This window comes from Grammomys surdaster, unplaced genomic scaffold, assembly GCF_004785775.1.
Source record: "Grammomys surdaster isolate TR1022 unplaced genomic scaffold, NIH_TR_1.0 229, whole genome shotgun sequence".
NCBI lineage: Eukaryota > Metazoa > Chordata > Mammalia > Rodentia > Muridae > Grammomys > Grammomys surdaster.
Window position 1 is genome coordinate 2391307 of NW_021604674.1, and position 21128 is coordinate 2412434.

General features: G+C 40.2%; 1 protein-coding gene across 1 annotated transcript in view; it reads right to left on the reverse strand.

Annotated features, from left to right (window-relative positions):
- Nucleotides 1–21128, reverse strand: part of Cpeb3 (cytoplasmic polyadenylation element binding protein 3) — a 183262-nt gene that overhangs the window by 56897 nt on the left and 105237 nt on the right. The window contains exons 5-6 of the mRNA XM_028773477.1: nucleotides 6040–6207; nucleotides 4807–4896 (exon numbers count right to left, since the gene is read on the reverse strand). Of these exons, the coding sequence (XP_028629310.1) occupies nucleotides 4807–4896; nucleotides 6040–6207 (258 nt within the window). The remainder of the gene's footprint in view (nucleotides 1–4806; nucleotides 4897–6039; nucleotides 6208–21128) is intronic.

Here is a 21128-nt window from a genome sequence, read left to right on the forward strand (position 1 = left end):
TTGAGCATATTGACCCTTCACAACAATGAAACTTAACAGCATAAACATTATCCTCATTTTTGGATAAAATTTGGGAAGATTAATAATTTTCCATCAAGATGTGGAACAGGAATTCCCTGCAGGTGGTCTGTCTATGGTTTATATTTATGAACACAAGTTACTCAGCTTATATAAGATCAAGGCTCTGACTTCACTCAGTCTTAAAGACAATCTTGAACATGTCTATCTCTGTGACATTCTTATTCCTTTTTTTAAAGATTTACTTATTTTATATATGTGAGTACACTATAGTTGTCTTCAGACACACCAGAAGAGGGCATTGAATCCCATTACAGATGCTTGTCAGCTACCATGTGGTTGCTAGGAATTGAACTCAGGACCTCTGGAAAAGCAGTCAGTGCTCTTAACCCCATCTCTCCAGCCCAACATTCTTATTTCTAAATGAAACTACTACAACACAATTAAGAACTATGGACTCACAGCTAGGTATACTGGCACAAACCTGTAATCAAAGTACCTAAAGAATTCAAGGTCAACCTCAGGGGCATATGAAGTTCAAGGCCAGAATGGGCTACATGAGACCTTGTCCCCAAAAAGGGGGAGATGCCCGAGATGTAGCTCCTTTGGTAGAGTCTTTTCTAGCATGCATGAAGTCCTAGATTACATCATCAGCATGACATTTGTAATTCCCAGCACCTGGGAGGTAGAGCAAGAGAACCAGAAGTTCAAGGTTGGCTACACAGCATACTTTAAGTCTAATCTAGCATCATAAAATCCTGTCTGGTGGAGGGACTTTGACTTCAAAGAACAGGCTGTTTTAGCTCAAATCCCAGTCCTACCTATGGCCTTTGACAAACCACTCTCTTCTGAAGTTATTTCTGCTTCTATAATATGGGAGTAATATGGTGTTGTGGTGATTTGAATGAAAATGTCCCCCATAAGCTCATGTTTGAACTCTTGGTACCCATTTAATGGATCTATTTGGAAAGGATTAGAAGGTGTGGCCCTGTTAAAGTAGGTGTGGCATTGAGGTGTTTTATGGGCATGGGCATTGAGGTTTCGGAAACCCACATCAGACCCAGTTCTCTCTGCCTGCTGCTTGCAGATCAAATATAAGCTCTCAGCTACTACTCTAGTGCCATGCCTGCCTTCCTGCCTCCATGATCTCTGCCATGATGATCATGGACTAACCCTTTGAAACTGTAAGCAAGCCAATTAAATGCTTTCTTCTGTAAGTTTCCTTGGCCATGGTGTCTCCTCAAAGCAATAGAAGAATAAATATGATAGGTGCCTACCTTGAAAAACTAGATGAGTAAATGAAATTAAAAATAAAAAAAATAGTGACTTATTGCCTTGGCTCACCATAAACAACCAACCTAAACAAAAATAAAAATGATCACACTGTGCCCTGGCATTTTCTGCCTTTTCTTTTTCCATCTATCTCCAGATGTCAGGATTTTACACATCCCACAGCAGTTTCTCCTGAATTCCTAGAATAATTTTGTTCCCTTGGTATGGATTGCAGATTAGTTCATAGTTTAAAAGAAATATCATCGTTTATAATACCATGTTATAAACACAGAATTTACCCCTCTGAATCCTCATTACAGTGTCATAAAATAGGTACTATTTTATTCTTTCTTTGCTGGTGATACAACTATGGCACAGAAAGGTTAAATAACCATAGGGCCATACAATATATGAATTCCATAAATCTAGTGCCAAGATTCATACTTTACCATTCAAAGTTTTGCATTTGTATCTTTGAATATGTTTGAGAAAGTGCAGTCATTTAATATCAAGAATGGTGTCTTCTCTAGATCCCCCACAAGACCTAACAAGGACTCCTTCAGAGACTCCTGGACACAAACATCTATACCCTGTATCCTGTTTGTACTAGGGCCCCGTCCCTTACCACTCTTTGTCTTCCCTTCCTCCCTTTGTCCCCCTCTTTCTTTGATAATGCCATGCTATTGTGGTGCAGCCCCACACTAGGCAAGAGCCATGCTTCTCAGTTTCATCCCAGCCTTTTTCGTCTATTTTATTTTGACAGAGAATCAAACTTGACTTTGCAAATCCTCTTCTGAGAGGCTCCTCAGTAGCTATGATTACAGACCTGTGTCACTAGGCCTGGCTCACCAGGGAAGCTCCAGGCCATCGAAGGCTACATATTGTGTGTCTCAAAAAACCAAAACCAAACAAACAAAAACACATAAAGAAAAGTATTGGTAATTTTACTGGCACTGTGAAAAACATTAAATATCACTGAAAAGTAAATGATAAATGGGTGGAGGTTGTTTCAAACATAGTTCAAAGTACTTAAAAGAAAAACCATATGGGCTTCTGATAGCGTGCTTGCCAGAATCCATGGAACCTTGGGCTTGACCTCAAAAGACTAAAGTCTTCTTCATGTCTGTAGTTGAAGGTCTTTCTCAGCTACAGAGTAAGTTCAAGTCCAACCTGGGCTACTTCAGACTGTCTAAAGGACAAAAGTTATTCATATATAAGAAATTTTTACAAAATATCCAGATACCTAAAAGGTATCAAAAAAGTATTTGTTTAACAAAATAAGAAAATCAATGCAACAGTAAAGAAGGTTAAAAATAACTCCAAAAGTGTTCTTCTTAACCATAAAATTGGCAAAAATTGTAAAGGAATAATTTCCCTAGACTCTCAGCAAGACTGAGTTTTATTAACCAAATACTAAGAATGGGAACAGGAATTTATCCGAGGAGGTAAAGACAGAACTGTAAGTCAGTGCTGTTGTCCAGTGCACAGAAGGCCCCGGTTACATCCTCAGCACCTTTCTCCTTGTAAAGAAAATTCAGAAAGAAAAAAAAAGATAAAAACATAATACTAACTGAAGCATAATTTATGAGAGAAAATAGCTCTCCATAGACTTGAATAAATAAAACTATGCTCATTAATGGTAATGTAGGTCTGCTACAGAAATATGCTAACATTGTTAGGGAAAATATATAATAAAACATCATACATTATATGTAATGCACATATGTTAAAATGACACACAAATCTACATATTATAAGGAGGACATTTAGCAAAGTGAGTATTTCTCACAGATATATACTTTGAATGATTATCTGAATGTGACCTTATAATGATTAATTTCCTTTTTATGATTTTTCCTTTTTATTTCCTCCAGTGACCATTTGACAACTTTATGCAAGAATGGTTTTCATAATCTTCTCAGTATGGCTGCTTTTGTAACTATCACTCTTAGACACACCTTTCATGTGTGTCATTTTATAAAGTGTATGACATATTCCACAATGTGATAAGCACATTAATTCATTGGTAAAATGCTGGATCACAGTATGGCCCACCTGAAAACATCTTTACATATACAACTTTACACAGTGTAGTTCATGTAACACAAGGCAGGAAACACATTCTTCTACTGAAATAATCAGTACAATGATTTTTATCTCTTCTGATGAAATAAGCTTAATTTCAAAAGGTAAAAGTATTCTGAGCCAGATATTGTTATGTGCCTATAACTCTAGCGCCTGAGAGGCTAAGGCAAAAATATGCTGAGTATTCTGCCAGCTTGTAATACAAAGTGAAGTAGGCCTGTCTTTTTTTTTTTTTTTTTGGTTTGGTTTTTCGAGACAGGGTTTCTCTGTGTAGCCCTGGCTGTCCTGGAACTCACTCTGTAGACCAGGCTAGCCTCAAACTCTTGAACTCAGAAATCCGCCTGCCTCTGCCTCCCAAGTGCTGGGATTAAAGGCGTGCACCACCACCACCAGGCTAAAGTAGGCCTGTCTTAGACAACAATTAACAGCAGATATTAACAGCAACAAGTCACCCTGTAGTAGCTAGCTTCTTTCCATGGGTGACAGAGCAATGGAAGAGATGGCTAAGGGAACAGGAAACCTATGAACTGGGCATAGCAGGAAGCCAGAGGCTTCCCTAGCATGAGCTTAAGTCTGACTCCTGCACAGGGCTCAAGAAAGACAAGCATGCTGACTTCCTCCTTTTGTGATGAGGAATGTTACACAGATAATGTATCACAAGTCCTTTTCCAAGATGAATGGCACCCTTGAAACACAGGCTGCAGAACATAACAGAGGAAAGAGAAGCCCATTCTCTTCAATCCAAAGTACTCTATTATCGGACGCTCAGAACACACCCAACTGAGCACAGCACAGATGTTCCCTGGATTCTGCAGAAACAACGAGCACAGGGCAATATATCTGTCAGAGCTTTAGTGGGAGAGCCTAAAGATAAGAGAAGCAGGGTGTTGGGAAGGCTCCTTTGCTAGCTAGTTCACCCCCCAACGGGCCAAGCCACTTAGCATTCAATGCGGATAACGGGCACACTGCACGCAGTCATTCTTTAGCTGCAGATAACAGGCATACTGCACACAGTTATTCTTTAGCTGTGGATAACTGGCATACTGCACACAGTCATTCTTTAGCCACTAGCTTTCTCAAGCCCCAGGATTGTGAGATTTATTTAAAAATAAAAAACCCACACAGCTATAGGAATACACATAAAACTAACTTTTACATTTTACCATTGCTAGCATCCCTAGGAAACTATAAACTTAGCAAAAAGCTCCTCTATAACAGATTCAAAAAAAAAAATCTCATTGTTAATAAAATCAGGGTCATCAAAACAGTGCACTCCTGGGGAAGTGTCTCCAAGGGAAACTCATACATGATGATGATCATTGTTATTTGACTCAGGGAAATAGGGCCAATGGCTATTTCAAGACTTGTAAGACTGTCTTATTTGGAACTGTCTGGCGTCTGACAGTCAGAGGGACATCTTGAGTCCATTACCTTTAGGAGGGAAGTACGACTTGCTCTCGGCTTTATGAGGCCAGTCCACCACGAGTGGTCCAAACCTGCGAAAGCTGGCAGTGATCTCATCTACAAAACAAAGAAGGAACTTAGTAAAAGGGAAGAAACCTGCACTCATGAGAAACATAAAATATATCTTTTCATTAAAAAATGTTTTAAGGGATCTCCCCATCCCGCTTTTTGCATTTGTTTTCTTTTGAGAGCTTTTCTAAAGTATCTTCAGAAGTAAAATCTGCAGAGTAAAATACCATTGCTAGGGAGCATATTTGGTTATTGGCGTCTAATCATGAAAAGTATGTTCCTAACTCGAATTCCTTATCTTTTACTGCCAACAAAATTAATAAGAAACTTGGAAGAAAAATCTAGTTATAGCTAAGGTAATTTTTATGTCAAGTCGAACATATTTCCAAAACTGAGAATGTTTCTGTATTTTTAGATTAAAAAAAGATAAAGATGCAGAAGGTGTTTCAAATATGATTTCACAGACAAAAGAAGCTTGGTGCAAAAAGGGCCTTGCCACGAAGCCTAACAACCTGAGTTCAATCCCTGGGACTCACATGGGGGCAAGAAACTCTTACAAATTGTCCTCTGCCCTCCATGTGTGTAGCATATACATATCACCCCAAATTAATACATGTGACTGAAAAGTATATAATCTCATCTGCGTGGAATCTACTTGTATGGAATCTCTAGGATTATTTTAGAAAGAAATGATTCTATCCATAAGGAACAAGCATAACATAGCTCTGTTTGGTGATGAAAGGATTAAAGTCAATTGTCTCTCTCTGTCTCCATACTGCCTTCTTTACTAAGATGTATACAAAGGTTGCAGCTCAATTAGTTTATCTTCTTTGACTGGAAGGAGAAGATTGTGACATTGTAACTCCTTGAATGTAGGTTGTCATTCTCTCAGCAATGGTAAGAAATTTACCTTAAAGAAAAAATCTAACTGATAGACAATGTAAGCACAGATATGAGGATAGTTAGAGGAAAATGAACTTCTGGCCACCTACAACTTAAATGCAGTAAGTCTAAAATAGCACATCCAAAGCCTATGAGAACTACAATAGTTTAAGCTAGCTTTGTCATAGTTTAATTTCATTACATATTCAACATGTGTTTACTATGCTGACTTGGAGAAGAGTCAGGGTCTGGTGATACAATGCACGAAAGTCCAGCTCTTATAAAGTTGTTAATGAATGCATGTGGTACCTTCATCGATGTCAGGAGGAAGGCCTCCAACAAACACCTTTCTAGAGTAGCGTTCCACTCGTTCACCATTTTGACATCGAGTGGGAGAACTTAAACCAGATGATAAGGCCTGATCACCATGGCTGTCATCCAAGAAGGCGTCTTCAAAGGGAAAGAGAGAAGACCGACCTGAAACAAAGTAGCAGTTTCTATAATCAGAATGGTTTTCCTAGAGAACAAAGCTGTATCAGAAGCCCATTGTACCAACTGAAGCATATAGAACACAATGTATCCTGAGGCATGGATTTTCCAATTGAAAACTGAAGATTACCAAGCACAGCCATGTTTACAGACAACACTGAAATGACTGGAATAATATCTAAGAACAAAGCATCAAAACTGCATCTGGTTTCCTTGATAAAAAAAAAAAAAGATCCCTGCACTATACTCACAGTCCCCATGGCAGCTAGTAAGTATATGTCCTCTAAGGAAGAGGCACTCTCAAGACCTCAGGCCTAGCTGATGAGCTGCTGGCAGGCAATGGCTGCACCAGGAGAGAGAATCACTTTTCTTTGGGAAACTGTCCATTGTTGGTGAAGGGACCTACACCCAATCAATGTAGTCAACACTGTTGGATTCTGACTTATTGAGGAGGAAGAGACCATATAAGGTTGGGAGGTGCATGTGTTGGGGGTCTGGAGGAGAAGGAGGAATAGGATTAAATATTATACTAGTAAAAGAATATAACCAGTTGAGGGTGATGGTACATATGTCTAAACCCAGCACTTGGGAGGCAGAAGCTGATGGATCTCTGAGTTTGAGCTACATACAGAGAAACTCTGTCTCACAAAACAACAAACAAAACAAAAACAAAAAAAAAAAGAGAATGTACCCATACATTATTTTTTCCTTTCTTTAATAATTTTTGAAAGTACATAGGACAAACAAAATAAATACTGCACCACAATCTTTCCCTGCTCCTGATGGTGACCTCAGGGTTCTAGTTGTAAAGGCTGGCTCTGATGACAGAAGGTAATTTTGTCTCTTCTAATAGCAGAGCCAGTGACAGTTTTCCTGGCATCTAAGGGACTCCAATTTGAAAATAAGCATATATAACAATATTGGACAGGAACATAAATGAAAAAACTAAATCAAGATGTAGTAGCATAGTATGGGTGTGGCTATGACATATTAACATTATTACTCTAGAATGTATTTTAAATCTCTCACACACAAAATGCAGATAATGGTGGCTCATGGATTTAATATCAGCACTCCAGAAGTCAGAAGCAAGAGGATCTCTGTGAGTTCAAGGCTACCCTGGTCTAGACAGTGAATTCCTCTTAAGCCAGAGCTATAGTAATGCCATCTCTCAGAAAAACAAACAAACAAAAAACAACAGCAACAACAAAATCCCTATAAAATTATTTTCTCTTTTGTTTTTTTGAGACAAGGTCTTTCTGTGTAGCCCTGGCTGTTGTGGAACTTAATATGTAGACTAGACTGGCTTCAAATTCACTGAGATCAGCTTCTGCCTCCCACTTGCTAGGATTAAAGGTGTGTGCCACCATGACTAGAAATTATTTTCAATTTGGCATTCCAAAATAAGGCCCAAGTTAAAAAATAATTTTTCTTCTTTTGAGTCTGTGAGTTCCTGGTAAAACCTGCCACCAGTTTCTACTGTCTGAGGGAAGGTGGGAAGGAGGGATGGGAAAGAGAATAGATAAGGAAAAGGAGGAAGGAAGAGGAAGGACAGCAGAAGAAGGAAGAGATGGAGGGAGAACATGGAAAAGAGGAGTTAGGAGACGGGGCAGCAGCAGGAAAAACAAAGGAGGAAAGCAGAAAAGTCCATCTCTCAGATAAACCCCACACACTTTTACAGAACAAGCACACAAAAGTGCCCTCCCGCCTATTCAATCTCTTTACTTCCCTGAAACCGTTTTTGAACGACTATAGTTATCATTCAATGACAATATAAACAGCCTTAAAAAGATGGTAAACATTTCTTTTGCCAAAAAGTAAAAATGCTGCTAATGTAACCACATTATATTACAGGCAGTATAGTATAAGCCAGGCACTGTTTTGAAGCTTGGAGTCAGCAGAGGCCAGGGTGGGGATAAGGAGACACTGAAGGGTTCTTATTCATTCTTTCCAGCATGGCTACAAAGACAAAGAGTTCGTCTCTCCGTGCTGCCTATCTTTACAGCTGGGTAGGAATGAACAATAGTAGATTCTCATCCCTAGACCACTGTTTTGATCACAGGGAGTAAAAGAAACAGATCGGCAACAACTGCAGGCAAAATGAGCTTGCCACAGACATTTTCTTCAGCACCAGTTACATCTGCCGTGCAGTCCACACTCAGGGTCAAATCAGCAATTCCCACCGAACGACTATTCCTACCTCTTAATTCCAACTCAAGAAACATGAGATGTGCAAAAGACAAAGGCTGGTGGCAAAGAGGCAGAAATGAACCGAAATGAATGAAATGTGTGTCAGGCTCCACCTCGTGAGAAAGCAACATGCTGCTCTGCAGAAAGAAACATTAGCTCGCTCCCAGCACTATCCAAAGCCAAGATCACAGAGGCCTTCAACATACAACAGCCAGTGGGAAATACTGAGGGAAATATTTATCCCCTTTCCAAGATCATCAAAGTTCTTCCTGAGAAAGGAATCCATCTAATGAGGAGGGGACAGGCAAGGAAGTATGTGGTATCTAGCAGGGAATGGGAAAAGCCAAGCGACACAGTGTGTTCCTCCCGTGGTTTGCAGGAGGACAATTTTCAGCGAAATTTTGTGGAGTGGGAATTTGAGTAAAATAAAAACTGTCACATAAGTTCCTGATCTTCCATTTAAATCTGCTTCTCTCCAGCATTCCTTAAATGTCAATATAAAGACCACCTGGGAGATGGCTCATACAAATATGGGAACCAAGGTCAGCGCCCCAGCACCCATACAGAAGCCTCGTGGGCATGGTGGCCACCTGTAATCCTAACCCTTAGGAAGCAGAGACAAGGGATCACTAGAGCAAGCTGGCCAGCTAGACTAGCTCAGTCAGGAAGCTCTGGGCTCAAGCGACAGATCCTGCCTAAATATGGACAGTTCAAGGTGGAGACTAATCGAGACAGGGAACATCAACCCCTGACTGCCATGAACCTGCACACATGTACATACACATCCATCAGTACACACGTGGGCTCACACACTGCACATCAAAACACAGCAAAAAACAAAGGCCTTTTATATATACCCAATTCAATCTATAAATTTAGTATATAGCCTTCATATTCATCCTCCCCCTTCAACCCCATCTCCCTATCGATCTATCCATCTATCTATCCATCTATCTATCTATCTATCTATCTATCTATCTATCTATCTAAATCATTTTCTCACTAAATTCTACCAACTCAAGCTTCAAAACACACTTTTACTGTAAGTCCTGTCACCACTAGTCCCCATGCCCTAATCCAAACCACTACTATCTCATTCCTTGACTCACAGTCTGAGAAGCTACATAAACCCCTTTCCTCACTGATTTCTACCTAGAATCCAACAATGCGTTCGAAAGAAAGGGAGGGAGGGAGGGAAGAAAAAGAGAAAGAAAGGAAGAAGAGAAAGAAAGAAGGAAAGAAAGAAAGAGAGAAAGAAAGAAAGGAAGAAAGAGAGAAAGGAGGAGCTGAAGTAGCGATTTCCCAACATTAATCTGAACATGTAACCATACCCTACACTCCTGACTTCAAAGCTTCCAATGACCTTCCACCGCCTTTTGGCTCAAGTATAAAAACATCACTACGAACTACAAAGTCCCTGCGCACTTCTTCCCTAAAGCAGCTGCTGCTCCTTGCTCCGTAACCTCCCTAATCAGAGTCCCGTGGGCTTCCTGATTACTCCTGCCACAGGTGCCAAGGACATGTGTTCCTGCTAACCTCTAAGCGTTCCTTTCTCCAATCATCGTGAATTCTTTTATTTGTACGAGTGTTTTGCCTGCATATATGTGTGCATATCATACTTATGTCCTGGCACCCACAGAGGCCAGGATATTGCATCAGATCCCCTGGAACTATACTTACATATGGTTTTGAGCTACCACGTGGATGCTGGGGTTCAAACCCAGGTCCTCTGGAAGAGTAGCCAGTGCCTTTAACTACTGAGCCATCTCTCCTACCCCATAGTTAATCCTTAATTCTTGAGGTCTCAGCTGCAAAGTCATTTTCTTGTATGGATCTGTACTGAACCTTTAGATCAGGTGCCCCTCCAATCCATGCATAACACCCTGTGCTTCTCCCTCCAAACACTTCCCCCAGTTAACACCATAGCTTTTCTTGGGTTTTATTGAGTACTATGTGTCCCCACCTGTTACATTATAATTCCCATTAGGATAGAGACCAAATTAATCTTCTACCTTAGAGAACATTAGAGGGACGTCAAACATGTTAAATATGTTTTCTTAGGCAATACCTAAGGAAACAAAACAGTGTGGACAAAGCTGACCATAGTGGTTCACTCCAGTAATCCCAGCACTTGGAAGAATGAGGAAGGAAGATCATGAGTTCAAGGCCAGCCTGGACTATAGCAGAAGACTCTATCTCAAAAACAAACAAAAAACTCAGTATGTACAAATCATGCATGTCTCTGAACATATTCACTGAGCATAGCACAGGAGTCTGAGAACAGGAGAAAAGTGGCCATTCCCTAGGAAGGTGAGGCCTTAGTTATTATTGCTTTCACCTGCACAAGCATTATGTCCCATACTTTGTATTACAGAAACCAATTTTCCCTTTTCCAGTGCAATAGTTCAATCTAATACTGGTCTTTTTTTTTTTTTAATTTAAAGACAGAGTCTCATACACTCCAGGCTGGCCTCAAACTCTATGTAATAAAAAAGGTTTATTTTTTGTATGTCAGACACACCAGAAGAGGGCATCAGATCCCATTACAGATGGTTGTGAGCCACCATGTGGTTGCTGGGAATTGAACTCATGACCTCTGGAAGAGCAGTCAGTGCTCTTAACCTCTAAGCCATGGCTCCAGCCTGGATCTTAAACTTTTAAAAGTTTATTATGTGTGAGTCTTTAGCCTGCATGTATGTCTGTATACCATGTGAATATCTGATACTCTCAGAGGCCAGAAAGGCTGTCAAATCATCTGGGAACTAGAATTATAGATGGTTGTGTGTATCCTGTGGATAATGGGAAACTAACCTAAGTTCTCTAGACCAGTGAGCCATCTCTCTAGCTTTGACCTTGAACTTCTGCTCCTTCTGTCTTTACATCCCAAGTGCTAGGACGCACTACCATACTTGCTTTTCTGTAGTCTTGGGGACTGCACCCAAGTCTCCATGTATGTTAAGCAAACACTCTACCAACTGAGCTACATCCTCAAAAAACATTTTACACACATGGCTTTTTACACACATGCCCTGGAAACTAACTCACATTAACTCCAGTTTTTAATTTTGTCTTGCCAGAATCACTTCTCTAAACTACCGTTGACTATTTTATGTCCCAAATCCTACAAAAGCTTCTGTCGTCTCTACCGGCAATCTGAACCCAGGGAGTAGGGGCATGCATTGAGATTATAAATAAGTCAGTGACTATCCAGATGGGCAACGAAGAAGACTTCAAGCAAAGCAGTGAAAAAGTCGCAGATATTTGAGACATTCTTGAACAAATAAAACCTTGTTTCTCATGACCAACATAACCACAGCTTCCCCAGAGGAAAATAAACGCAAGAGTTATAAAACTCTGGAGTTTTCAAAATCAATCATGGGGAGTTAAGATATTTCCTAATGCTCTAAAACAATGCCTCTGTCTTAGTAGTGGTATTTAGAGTGCGACAGGCCTTAGCAAAGAAGGAAACTGCAAATAGTGAACACAGAGATGATGTTTCTCTAACTGCAGTAGGAACTAAGAATACGGGTTCCAGAACCCAATCCTCAAGTCCACTAATCTGAATTTGTGGAGGTCAGGTTTCAAACTCTGCATCCCATCCCAGTGATTCCTCTGCTAAAGTGTAGGAACCACTGACACGATATTATCTATCTGCAGCAGGTGGCCACTGAAAGAGATCTACATGAAGTGTCTGAGCCTTAGGAACATCCGAGTTAAGGAAAGGATAGCCGCAGGATTGGAATTCGAGATCTCTAATCAGCTTTACTGTGACTGCCTGACGCCTGATGGCTGAGAATCTGCTACAGGAAGCACCTGAAAGACACAACTTGTCGGGTTGAGGGAGGATTTAAAGGGATAGTTCAGTGGCAGAGGACTTGCTTAGTTTGCATAAGGTCCTCATGTTCAAGACCCAGGAGAAAAAAAAGATTGTCAGCCTAGTTTACATAGAGAGCTCCAGGATAGCCAGGACTACATTGTGTCTCAAGAAAGAGAAAGAAACAGAGGCGGGATGGAGGGGTTGGGGGGTGAGGGGTAGGGAGGAGTTGGGGGGGAGGGGGAGAAAGAAAAGACAGACAGAAGGAAGGAGCACTCCTGTGGGCTAAAGTGGTCCCACACTCTGATGACCATCTATTTCCCTCTGCCTGAGTCATAAGCTCCTGAAGGACTGTTTCCTTATTTACTTTATAATGTTTATGTCTGTGTGTCTCTCTGTGTGTTTGCCATGTGTGTGCAGGTGCCTATGGCTGCCAGAAGAGGATGCTAGGTCCCCTGGAGCTGGAGTCACATGGCTGCTTGTGGGTGCTGAGAACAGAGCTTCAGACCTTTGGCTCTGAATGTTGTTTTGCTATTATGAGGGGTGATTCTAGAACAGGCCAGTGATGCTTTCATTGCTGCAGACTCTCACCAGGGTACGTTAGTACAGTGGTATTCTGAGCAGTCCACTGAACCCTTGGGAGGCTATTATCCATGTATTCATTTGGTTGGCATATATCCAGGCTCAAAACAAATTGCCCCCGATGGGCTGTTTGGCACATCCCTGAAATCTCAGCACTTGGGAGGCTAAGTAGGAGGATCTCCTGTCTGAGGCCACCCTGGCCTGCAGAGTATACCCAAACCTACCCAGGACAGCAAGACCCTTCCTAAACCGTGAGCAACAGTGACTGGGTCTGGGATGTGCTGGGGATGGACTATATGAGATACTGTCTCAAAAGAGGGCTATTTTTAGGGAAACTACTAAATTTTAGTTTTGGACATGTAATTAGTGACTGAAATCTTCTGAAGCTGCATATGAGCTATCTTGCCATCCTGCCGCACTACCTAGTGCCCCTCTGAAATATTCCTTTTCTTTAAGAAAAACATTTGCCAATACCACAATGCTTTAAAAAAATCCATTTTATATCCTAAAAGACTTATACTCCTATGTGGAGATAGTATAAATCTGAATTAGAACCTCAAGATACTTCCACAGAAAATTTATATACAATATTCCAACAGAAGAAAAAGAGAAGACTCCTTGATGGTTCTAATTTGGCCACATGGGTTTCCATCTGTTCCTGGCACATACTCTTAGTTACTGTCTAGAATGTACTGTCTGATCCAGAAGTCGATGAATAACATTTGAAAGTGGCAATGACCTGCAAAGTGCTAGTAAGCAAGGCAAAGCTTCAAGCTTGCCCTCGCCAGAAAGCTCCTTCCTGCAACAAATGATGGGAAAGCCAGAGTAGTGACCATGCTGTGCTTCTAAATCATTCAGACCAGCTCTTGCTGAAGCCCCTGCTAGGACCGCAGCTGCCCAGAGCATTTCTGGTCCAACACTTCCACTCTCAGATCTTTTTGGCTCAGTCTTGCAAGCAGGTCAGAAATCAGCTTAGGAATTTAACAAAAATAGATGATGAAAAATGCTTCCTAAAACTAAATAAAGTATTTCCACGGAAACTGAAATATAATTCACATATCACAAACTTCATACGTTTAACCAATTAGAAGCCACGTTCTGTCTTCCTTCAAGCATTCAGTTCTAGGTCATCACTATTCTTTGTGTCTCAGTAGATTTTCTTCTTCTGTAATTTTAGATGAGTAGAATTCTGTGTGATTGACATCCTTTCTGGGCATAGAATATTTTCAAGATTTATAGATATTGTATTGTGCATTACTACTTTGTATCAAATCTCTTATACAAGCCATTTCTCCCACCCTCCCTTTTTAAAAGCTGCATTTATTTTTAAGAATGAGTGTTTTACCTGACTGTATATATGGGCGATGAATGCATGCCTGGTGCCTGCAGAGGCCAGTGGAGAAGTCATTAAACTTTTCCATATTTTTATAAGTTTGAAAGTTTCCATAATTAAAAAAATAAAAACCATGCATGGTGGTATATGCTTGCAATCCTAATACTCTATGTAAGACACTGGAGACTGGTGAATCCTAAGTTCAAAGCCAGTCTAGAACAGACAGTGAAACCCCATCTCAACAAAGCCCCAGACACCTCCTCAACCTTTGTGCTTCACTCTAAGTACCATCACTGAGATAAGTCATTTCCCACTCTTTCCTTCCTTGTACTTAAAAACAGATGGAGAGAGGAGAGAATGGAAGAGTTAAAGTTTCCTGTGCCTCAAGCTGACCTGGAATTCACTATGTAGACAAAGGCTGGCTTTAAACTCCTAATCCTTCTGCCTCTACCTGCCAAGTTCTATAGTTAAAAACTGACAGCACCATGCTTGGTCTTTCTAAAAACAATTACTTTACTTTCATTACTGTGTTCTGTAGGTTCATGGGTAATGGTGCGCATGTGTAAGCTGGGGACAATTCAGTGTGGCTGGTTCTTTTTACATTGTTATGTGTGGTCTGGAAATTGAACTCAGGTTACCAGACTTATTCAGCAAGCATCTTTATCTTTACCCATTGGGCCAGCTCACTAGTTCCTGGATTTTATCAAATGGATAAAAACATTTGTCTCACTTAATATTTGTCTCATTTATTTACCATCCCTGTCCTATCTAGAGCAAATTCCAAGTGAGACAATGAGACCATGTCTGGTGTCTAAGACGGGGCAGGCATGCAGACACTTGATGAACACAGTGGACAGAAGGCACAGAACTCCACTTTCATTCTTCCTCTGCTTCCTCCCACACCTGATTTCTCACAACACTGAAAAGCAAGTGACCAGACTCCTCTCCCTCTCTTTTGTGTTCATATTTTTCCATTACAACACTAACCAATAACATTCAAGAGATTATAATCGCCAACATTCCATCCTTCAACCCATGTATGTTTCACTCCAGAACCAGTTATTTGTGTCTTTCAACAAACAAGTTCATGGAGCTCAGCTTGCATTAGCATAGTGCCTGGCTTGTACCACGGTCTCGCCAACACAGCAGCAAACCCCTCTCATAGCTGGCTTGCCACAAAAAGATGCCCTCAACTCAAGAATGTACATTTGTTTTATTAAACCCTAGAACTTCTTAATTAATTAGGTTTTCCATTAGAGTACATATGTGTTTATGGCCTAAATATATATAATAGTAACTCCCATCATTCTCCGCATTGGCTCACTTACACTATTCAAGTAGAAACTTATGGATTTTCCTTGCTGCTATATAGCTAAAAAATTGTGTTAAATATCAAGAACACTGGTGTAGAGCTGGAGGTACAGTTCAAAGGTAGAACACATAATTATCATGCATATCAACCTGGGTTCAGTCAAACCCAACAGCGTGTACACACAGACACACACACACACACACACCACTGGCATGATTAAGCATCTTGTAGACAGATGTCTTCATGAACCCACAAGAACTCATGTTCATGTGAAATCCAAAATTACAATACATAATAAACGTGTAAACAGTAAACACTGTAGCTCCTGCCTGCAAGCTCAACTCTGGAGAGACTAAAGGCAGAAGCACTGCCACAAGTGTGAGGAAACCTGACACAGTGCATACTGGACTGCAGGGGTGACACACAGAGACCCTATTAAAAAGGAGGAAGAGGAGGAGAAAGAAGGAAGGAAGCGAAAGAGGAGCGTGTAAGCAAAGATCTTACATGGCAACACCTAGCAGACTAGTTTCCAACAGGGTTGAGCACACATTACACTTGTTAGAGGAAGAACATTCCTGAAGGGTAATGTTAAGATCCTTTGATGTAGCAGACACCAACGTCTGCAGTAACAAAATAAAAGTGGGTACTAATGAGAAGACTGAATCTTATTTTCAGTCGTATTCTTTCACACATAATCCTCCACCCCACTACCCCTAGTGCTGAGCATGAAAGCCAGGACCTCAGACATAATAGGGAAGGGCTCTAAGGCTGAGCTACAGCCCCATCCTTCCTGTCCCTGTCCCCTTCCTCATCCAGCTCCAACATACCTGAGCCCAGAGACTTGCCATCTGAGTCAAAAGCCATTCATCGCGACAGCATGGGCCATCTCACCACCAGGTTCTCCTCAAGCCGGCTCCATGCAAACTCAGAACATGACAGCCTCAGCGCTACCCTCTCTGAGCTGAATCACACACTAAGTGCCTTGCTTCCAGCTTTTCATCCAGTATCCAAAGAGTTCCTGAAATTCTCCCTAGTCCAGATTTACTAGATTTCCCCTGGCATGATTTTTGTTTACAAAACTCAAATCTTTCACATATATTCCCATTACTTCCTGTTCCTAAAGAATTCACCAAATTGTATATATAACACAGAGAATATGAGTTATAGTAAAGCTCTATTCTTTTCTACTGTGTTTTGAGTTTTCCATGTAATACTGTGAGTGTGATGCGTGTAGGTAAGGAGCATGTAGCGGACAACTCTGAGTCAGTTCTCTCCACGCACCCTTGTGTGTTCCTGAGAGCAAACTCATGCGTCAGGTGTGCATGACATGTACTGAACTGTCCCACTGGCCCCTCAATTTCTAGTCTTAATCATAAGTAGAATGAAGTAGTTAATACATATCAATCAGTTTACTGGTTAGATTTTTTTATTAGCAGTCTAGATGCTAACTTGAACATGAATGAACAGCATTGCAGAAACCTGTCAATTCATCAGAATTACATGATATGGGGCTGGGAGTAAGAGGGCTAGATATGAAAGCACCTGCCCCACCCCACATGCCTATATCATTATATTTAAAGAAAGAGATTTTTGCCCCTTCTCTCTTAGAATGGAAGACTAAATAAAAGGTAAGGATCAAACATTGCCACCTGTTTCTGCTACCCACTACCCTCATTCCCTACTTCATCTCTAATGAGCAATCTAGTACAAGGAAGGTTAAAGTGTTCAAAATTATTAAAGTCAAATCTTTCTTTCCTCATTCATCCATTCATTCACTTAGTTATGTGAGACAGGGTCTTACCTCTGCCTTCCAGCTGCTGGGATTAAAGGTACGTACCACTAAGCCTGGCTTTTTTGGATTTCAAGAAAGAATCTTGCGGTGGATCTCTGGCTAGCCTGGTACTCACTATGTATCACAGTCTAGTCTCAAACACGAGGCAATCCTCCTGCCTCAGTCTTCCAAGTATTAGAATTACAGGCTTGTGCCACCAGGTCTAGCAAATAATTTTTAATACTATTTATTTATTTATTTATTTATTTATTTATTTATTTATTTATTTATTTGGAGATAGGAGCTCATGGTACTGCTTAGACTAGCACAAAACTCCTAGCTCAAGTGATCCTCCCGCCTCAGCCTTCTGAGTGGCCAGGACTAAGGACAAGTAACATTATTTTGAGCTAATGACTAAAAAAATTATAATGCATAGATGAATATTATTTATTTATTTTGGTTTTTCGAGACAGGGTTTCTCTGTGTAGCCCTGGCTGTCCTGGAACTCACTCTGTAGACAAGGCTGGCCTCGAACTCAGAAATCCGCCTGCCTCTGCCTCCCAAGTTCTGGGATTAAAGGTGTGCGCCACCACCGCCCGGCTAAGATGAATGTTATTTCAAAACAATCTTAATCAATAAGCATTTAATATGACTATTCACGGAGCATACTGTTATACACAAGTCAAAATTGTCATCAGATAACTTATCTTTAACTGAAGAATCAAAGTACAAAGAAAAGACAGGAAGAATACAAGCAAGTAGAAGCAGAGGGAAATACTGAGCATAAGGCCACTGGACAGAGCTCGGCAGGGTTAGGCAGATGGCTCAGCAGTTAAGAACACTTGTTACCCTTGTCTAGAACCTGGGTTTAACTTCCAGCAGTTCAAACCATCTCCAACTCCAGTTCCAGGGGATCAGATGCTCTCTTTTGGCTTCTATAGTCACAAGGCACACACACACATAGAGGCAAAGACCCATAAACATGACAAATTTAAAAAATGAATTATTTAAAAAAGAAAGAAAAAGGCTTGAGTTTGGTTCAAACTGGTGAGACAGTGTTTAGAAAGGATGAGTAGTCAGTCAGTACTTGGCAATAAGCAGAGGACAGAAAACACACAGACTGATCGGAGAAAGGCGGAGAAGAGAAGAGAGGCTGCCGCTGGCAGGAGACGGAACACTAGATCACAGGAACCCTCGATGGGGAACAGAGTGACACGGCAGAGTAGTGTCTCACCAAGATGGAACAGCAAGCATGAGAGCAACCGAGATGGGAGGCAAGCCTAAGAAACCAGAGGCACGTCTCGGCAAGCAACTGGTGAGTGCGTGAGGAAAGGCAGTCCTCAAGTCTACCTTCATGGACATGTTTTGGTCCCCACCCCTCCTGCATTGTCTACCAACATGAAACAAGTATGGCTTAAAACGGTATTAATAGTTATTTCTAGGATCTTACTTTTTGAAATTAAAAGTAAGAAAATCAGAGATAGAAATGCCACTTGGTGATAAGTCATTGCCTGCTGTGTATGTATGAGGCATTGGCTTTGAGCTCCAACATCAAAGTAAAGAAATAAACAGGAATGCCTATAAAATTATGTTATTTATTCCTATGGATTAAAACAATCAAGTTCCTCCGGCCTGCACCCCAAGTGCTGGGTTTGCTGGAGTGCACCACACAACCACTTTCATTCTGTGCCGGGAGCAGAGCCCGGGGCTTCGGGGGCTGAGCCACTTCCCCACTCCAGGACGGTAGCATTCTCCTCTGAAGGGGCTCGCGTCTGAACGTAGGAGGTCCTTCCATGTTGTAAGAGGTGCCTGAGATTAAAAAACTATGCTAACATAAAAACTATGTTGAATGATCAATATTTCAATGGGAAAAATATTTTCACATCTAGGTAACTTTTATCTTTATATATTGGTAAGATAGAGGCCAGTTTTCAAGTTCCTAAGGGAAAGAAGATAAGGACTCAACAGGTGTGAGAGTGAGGGCCACTCACTGAAACCAGCTAGGAGCACACCTCTCAGTCCATGGTTACGGTAAAATTTATGGTTTAACTTGTTATGAAGGAAGCTCTATAAATTAGGTAGAAATTCTCAAAAGTATGCCTCTATTTCACGTGACTAATGTCACAAAATCATGGGGTAAGTTACATTGCTATTTCAATGATGTTTCTGTAAATTTTAAAAATTTTGTGTTCTGAAAAGGTATGATCTTCATGTTAGTTGGGTTAAATTACTGTAACTAAATTATTTATCCCTGCATAATATTTATGTTTTAACCTCTGTTTGTTGACAATAAAACAATTTTAAGAAAGCTGTAATTTACTATATAGAGAACATCACTACATTCATTGTAGAGTTCAGTCAGTCAACTGTCTTTCTTGTCATTTCTTTAGGACAGATGCTGGGAGGAGAGAAACGTAGTCAGTGTACCTAGCTAGTAAGGTGGATAACCTACATGATGACAAGACAAGAGATCTGATTAAGGCCTTTACCTTTATGAATAAGGTACATATAAAAATATTTAGACCTACTGTTTATCACAATATTATTTTAAATGCAAGTGGTCTTGTATACTGTTTTACCTGAATAATTTTTTGACAAAATAAAAGAATTATCCATCATTTGTAAATTTTCTGGTTCTATAGATAAAATTTATATAAATAAGTTATTTTATACCAAAAAACAAATACAAAAATATACTTCACCAAAGTAAAAGTGGTTATAAATTAACATTCCATCATACATTCATTAAATTCAGCCAGTAGGCATATAGCTAATAATATTTACTATGTAGTAAATAATAAAATATTATCAATTTAATATCCTCTTTATTTTCTCTTGATGACAAGTGAAGTAAAAAATATTCTGATAAAAGATAAACATTAGCATTTGCTATGAGACAGACTCTAATTCTGGCTCCAGCTTTAACTGAGGTCACACAGCAAGCCAGCTCCATCTCCCCAGCTTCTACAATGAGCAGCAGACAGATCTTACATTTGTGGAATGCTTCACAGACACATACACCTTTTCTTAAAACTACAACTTCTGATATTATGAAGTTGGACATGATTAAGTCTATTACCTCACAATTTGCAGATAAGGAAACCAGATGTGAGTCACAGATTTTGACTACAACCCAGGTGTTTGCCCTAAATTCCACCTTTCCCGTCTGCTAGGTTTCCTCTTGCTGCTACTTCAAACCATTCGTAGATAGTTACAGATATGGAAGTACTCAAGGGTGTTATAGCATTACACAAATGAAAGTTATATTAATTTAGTTCAGGTTTTACAGAAACTAAAGCAAATTTTGTGGTACCTCTTTAAAGAAGAACGCAAACACACACACATACATACACATTATAGGTAAAGATCTTGGAAGGAGTCTTAAAATGTAAGCTTCTCCTAACTTTAGGAGAAGCTTGCCTTTGGATGCAACAGAAGAAAATTCCCCCAGAAAACTTAGTAAAATCAAAAATTGCCCCCAAACTTAGCCTCTATTCTCTAAATCATATGAAAAGAACACAGAAACACAGGGCCAAAAAAACCACATATACTTGGCTTTTATTTTTCCCATGTTCATTCACAAAACTCCAAACAACAAAAAAGTCCAGATAAAGCTGTCTTTGCTGTATCTTTATTATGATTAAAAAACAAATTACTGATAAACAGAAAAATAATTATAATAAAATAATAACTTTTCAAAAATAATCACACTAGAACATCAGGCCATACATTAATTACTGTCTTATACACACAGGCATGAACACACACATACTCGTACTTACTCACAGTTTGGCAAGCAAAAGATCTCATTAAAAAAAAATTACCTCGTCTCCGCCCATAGCTCCTGGCTGCATGTAAACACAGAAGAAAACCATGGGTATTTGTATCAAAATGGTGAATATAGAAA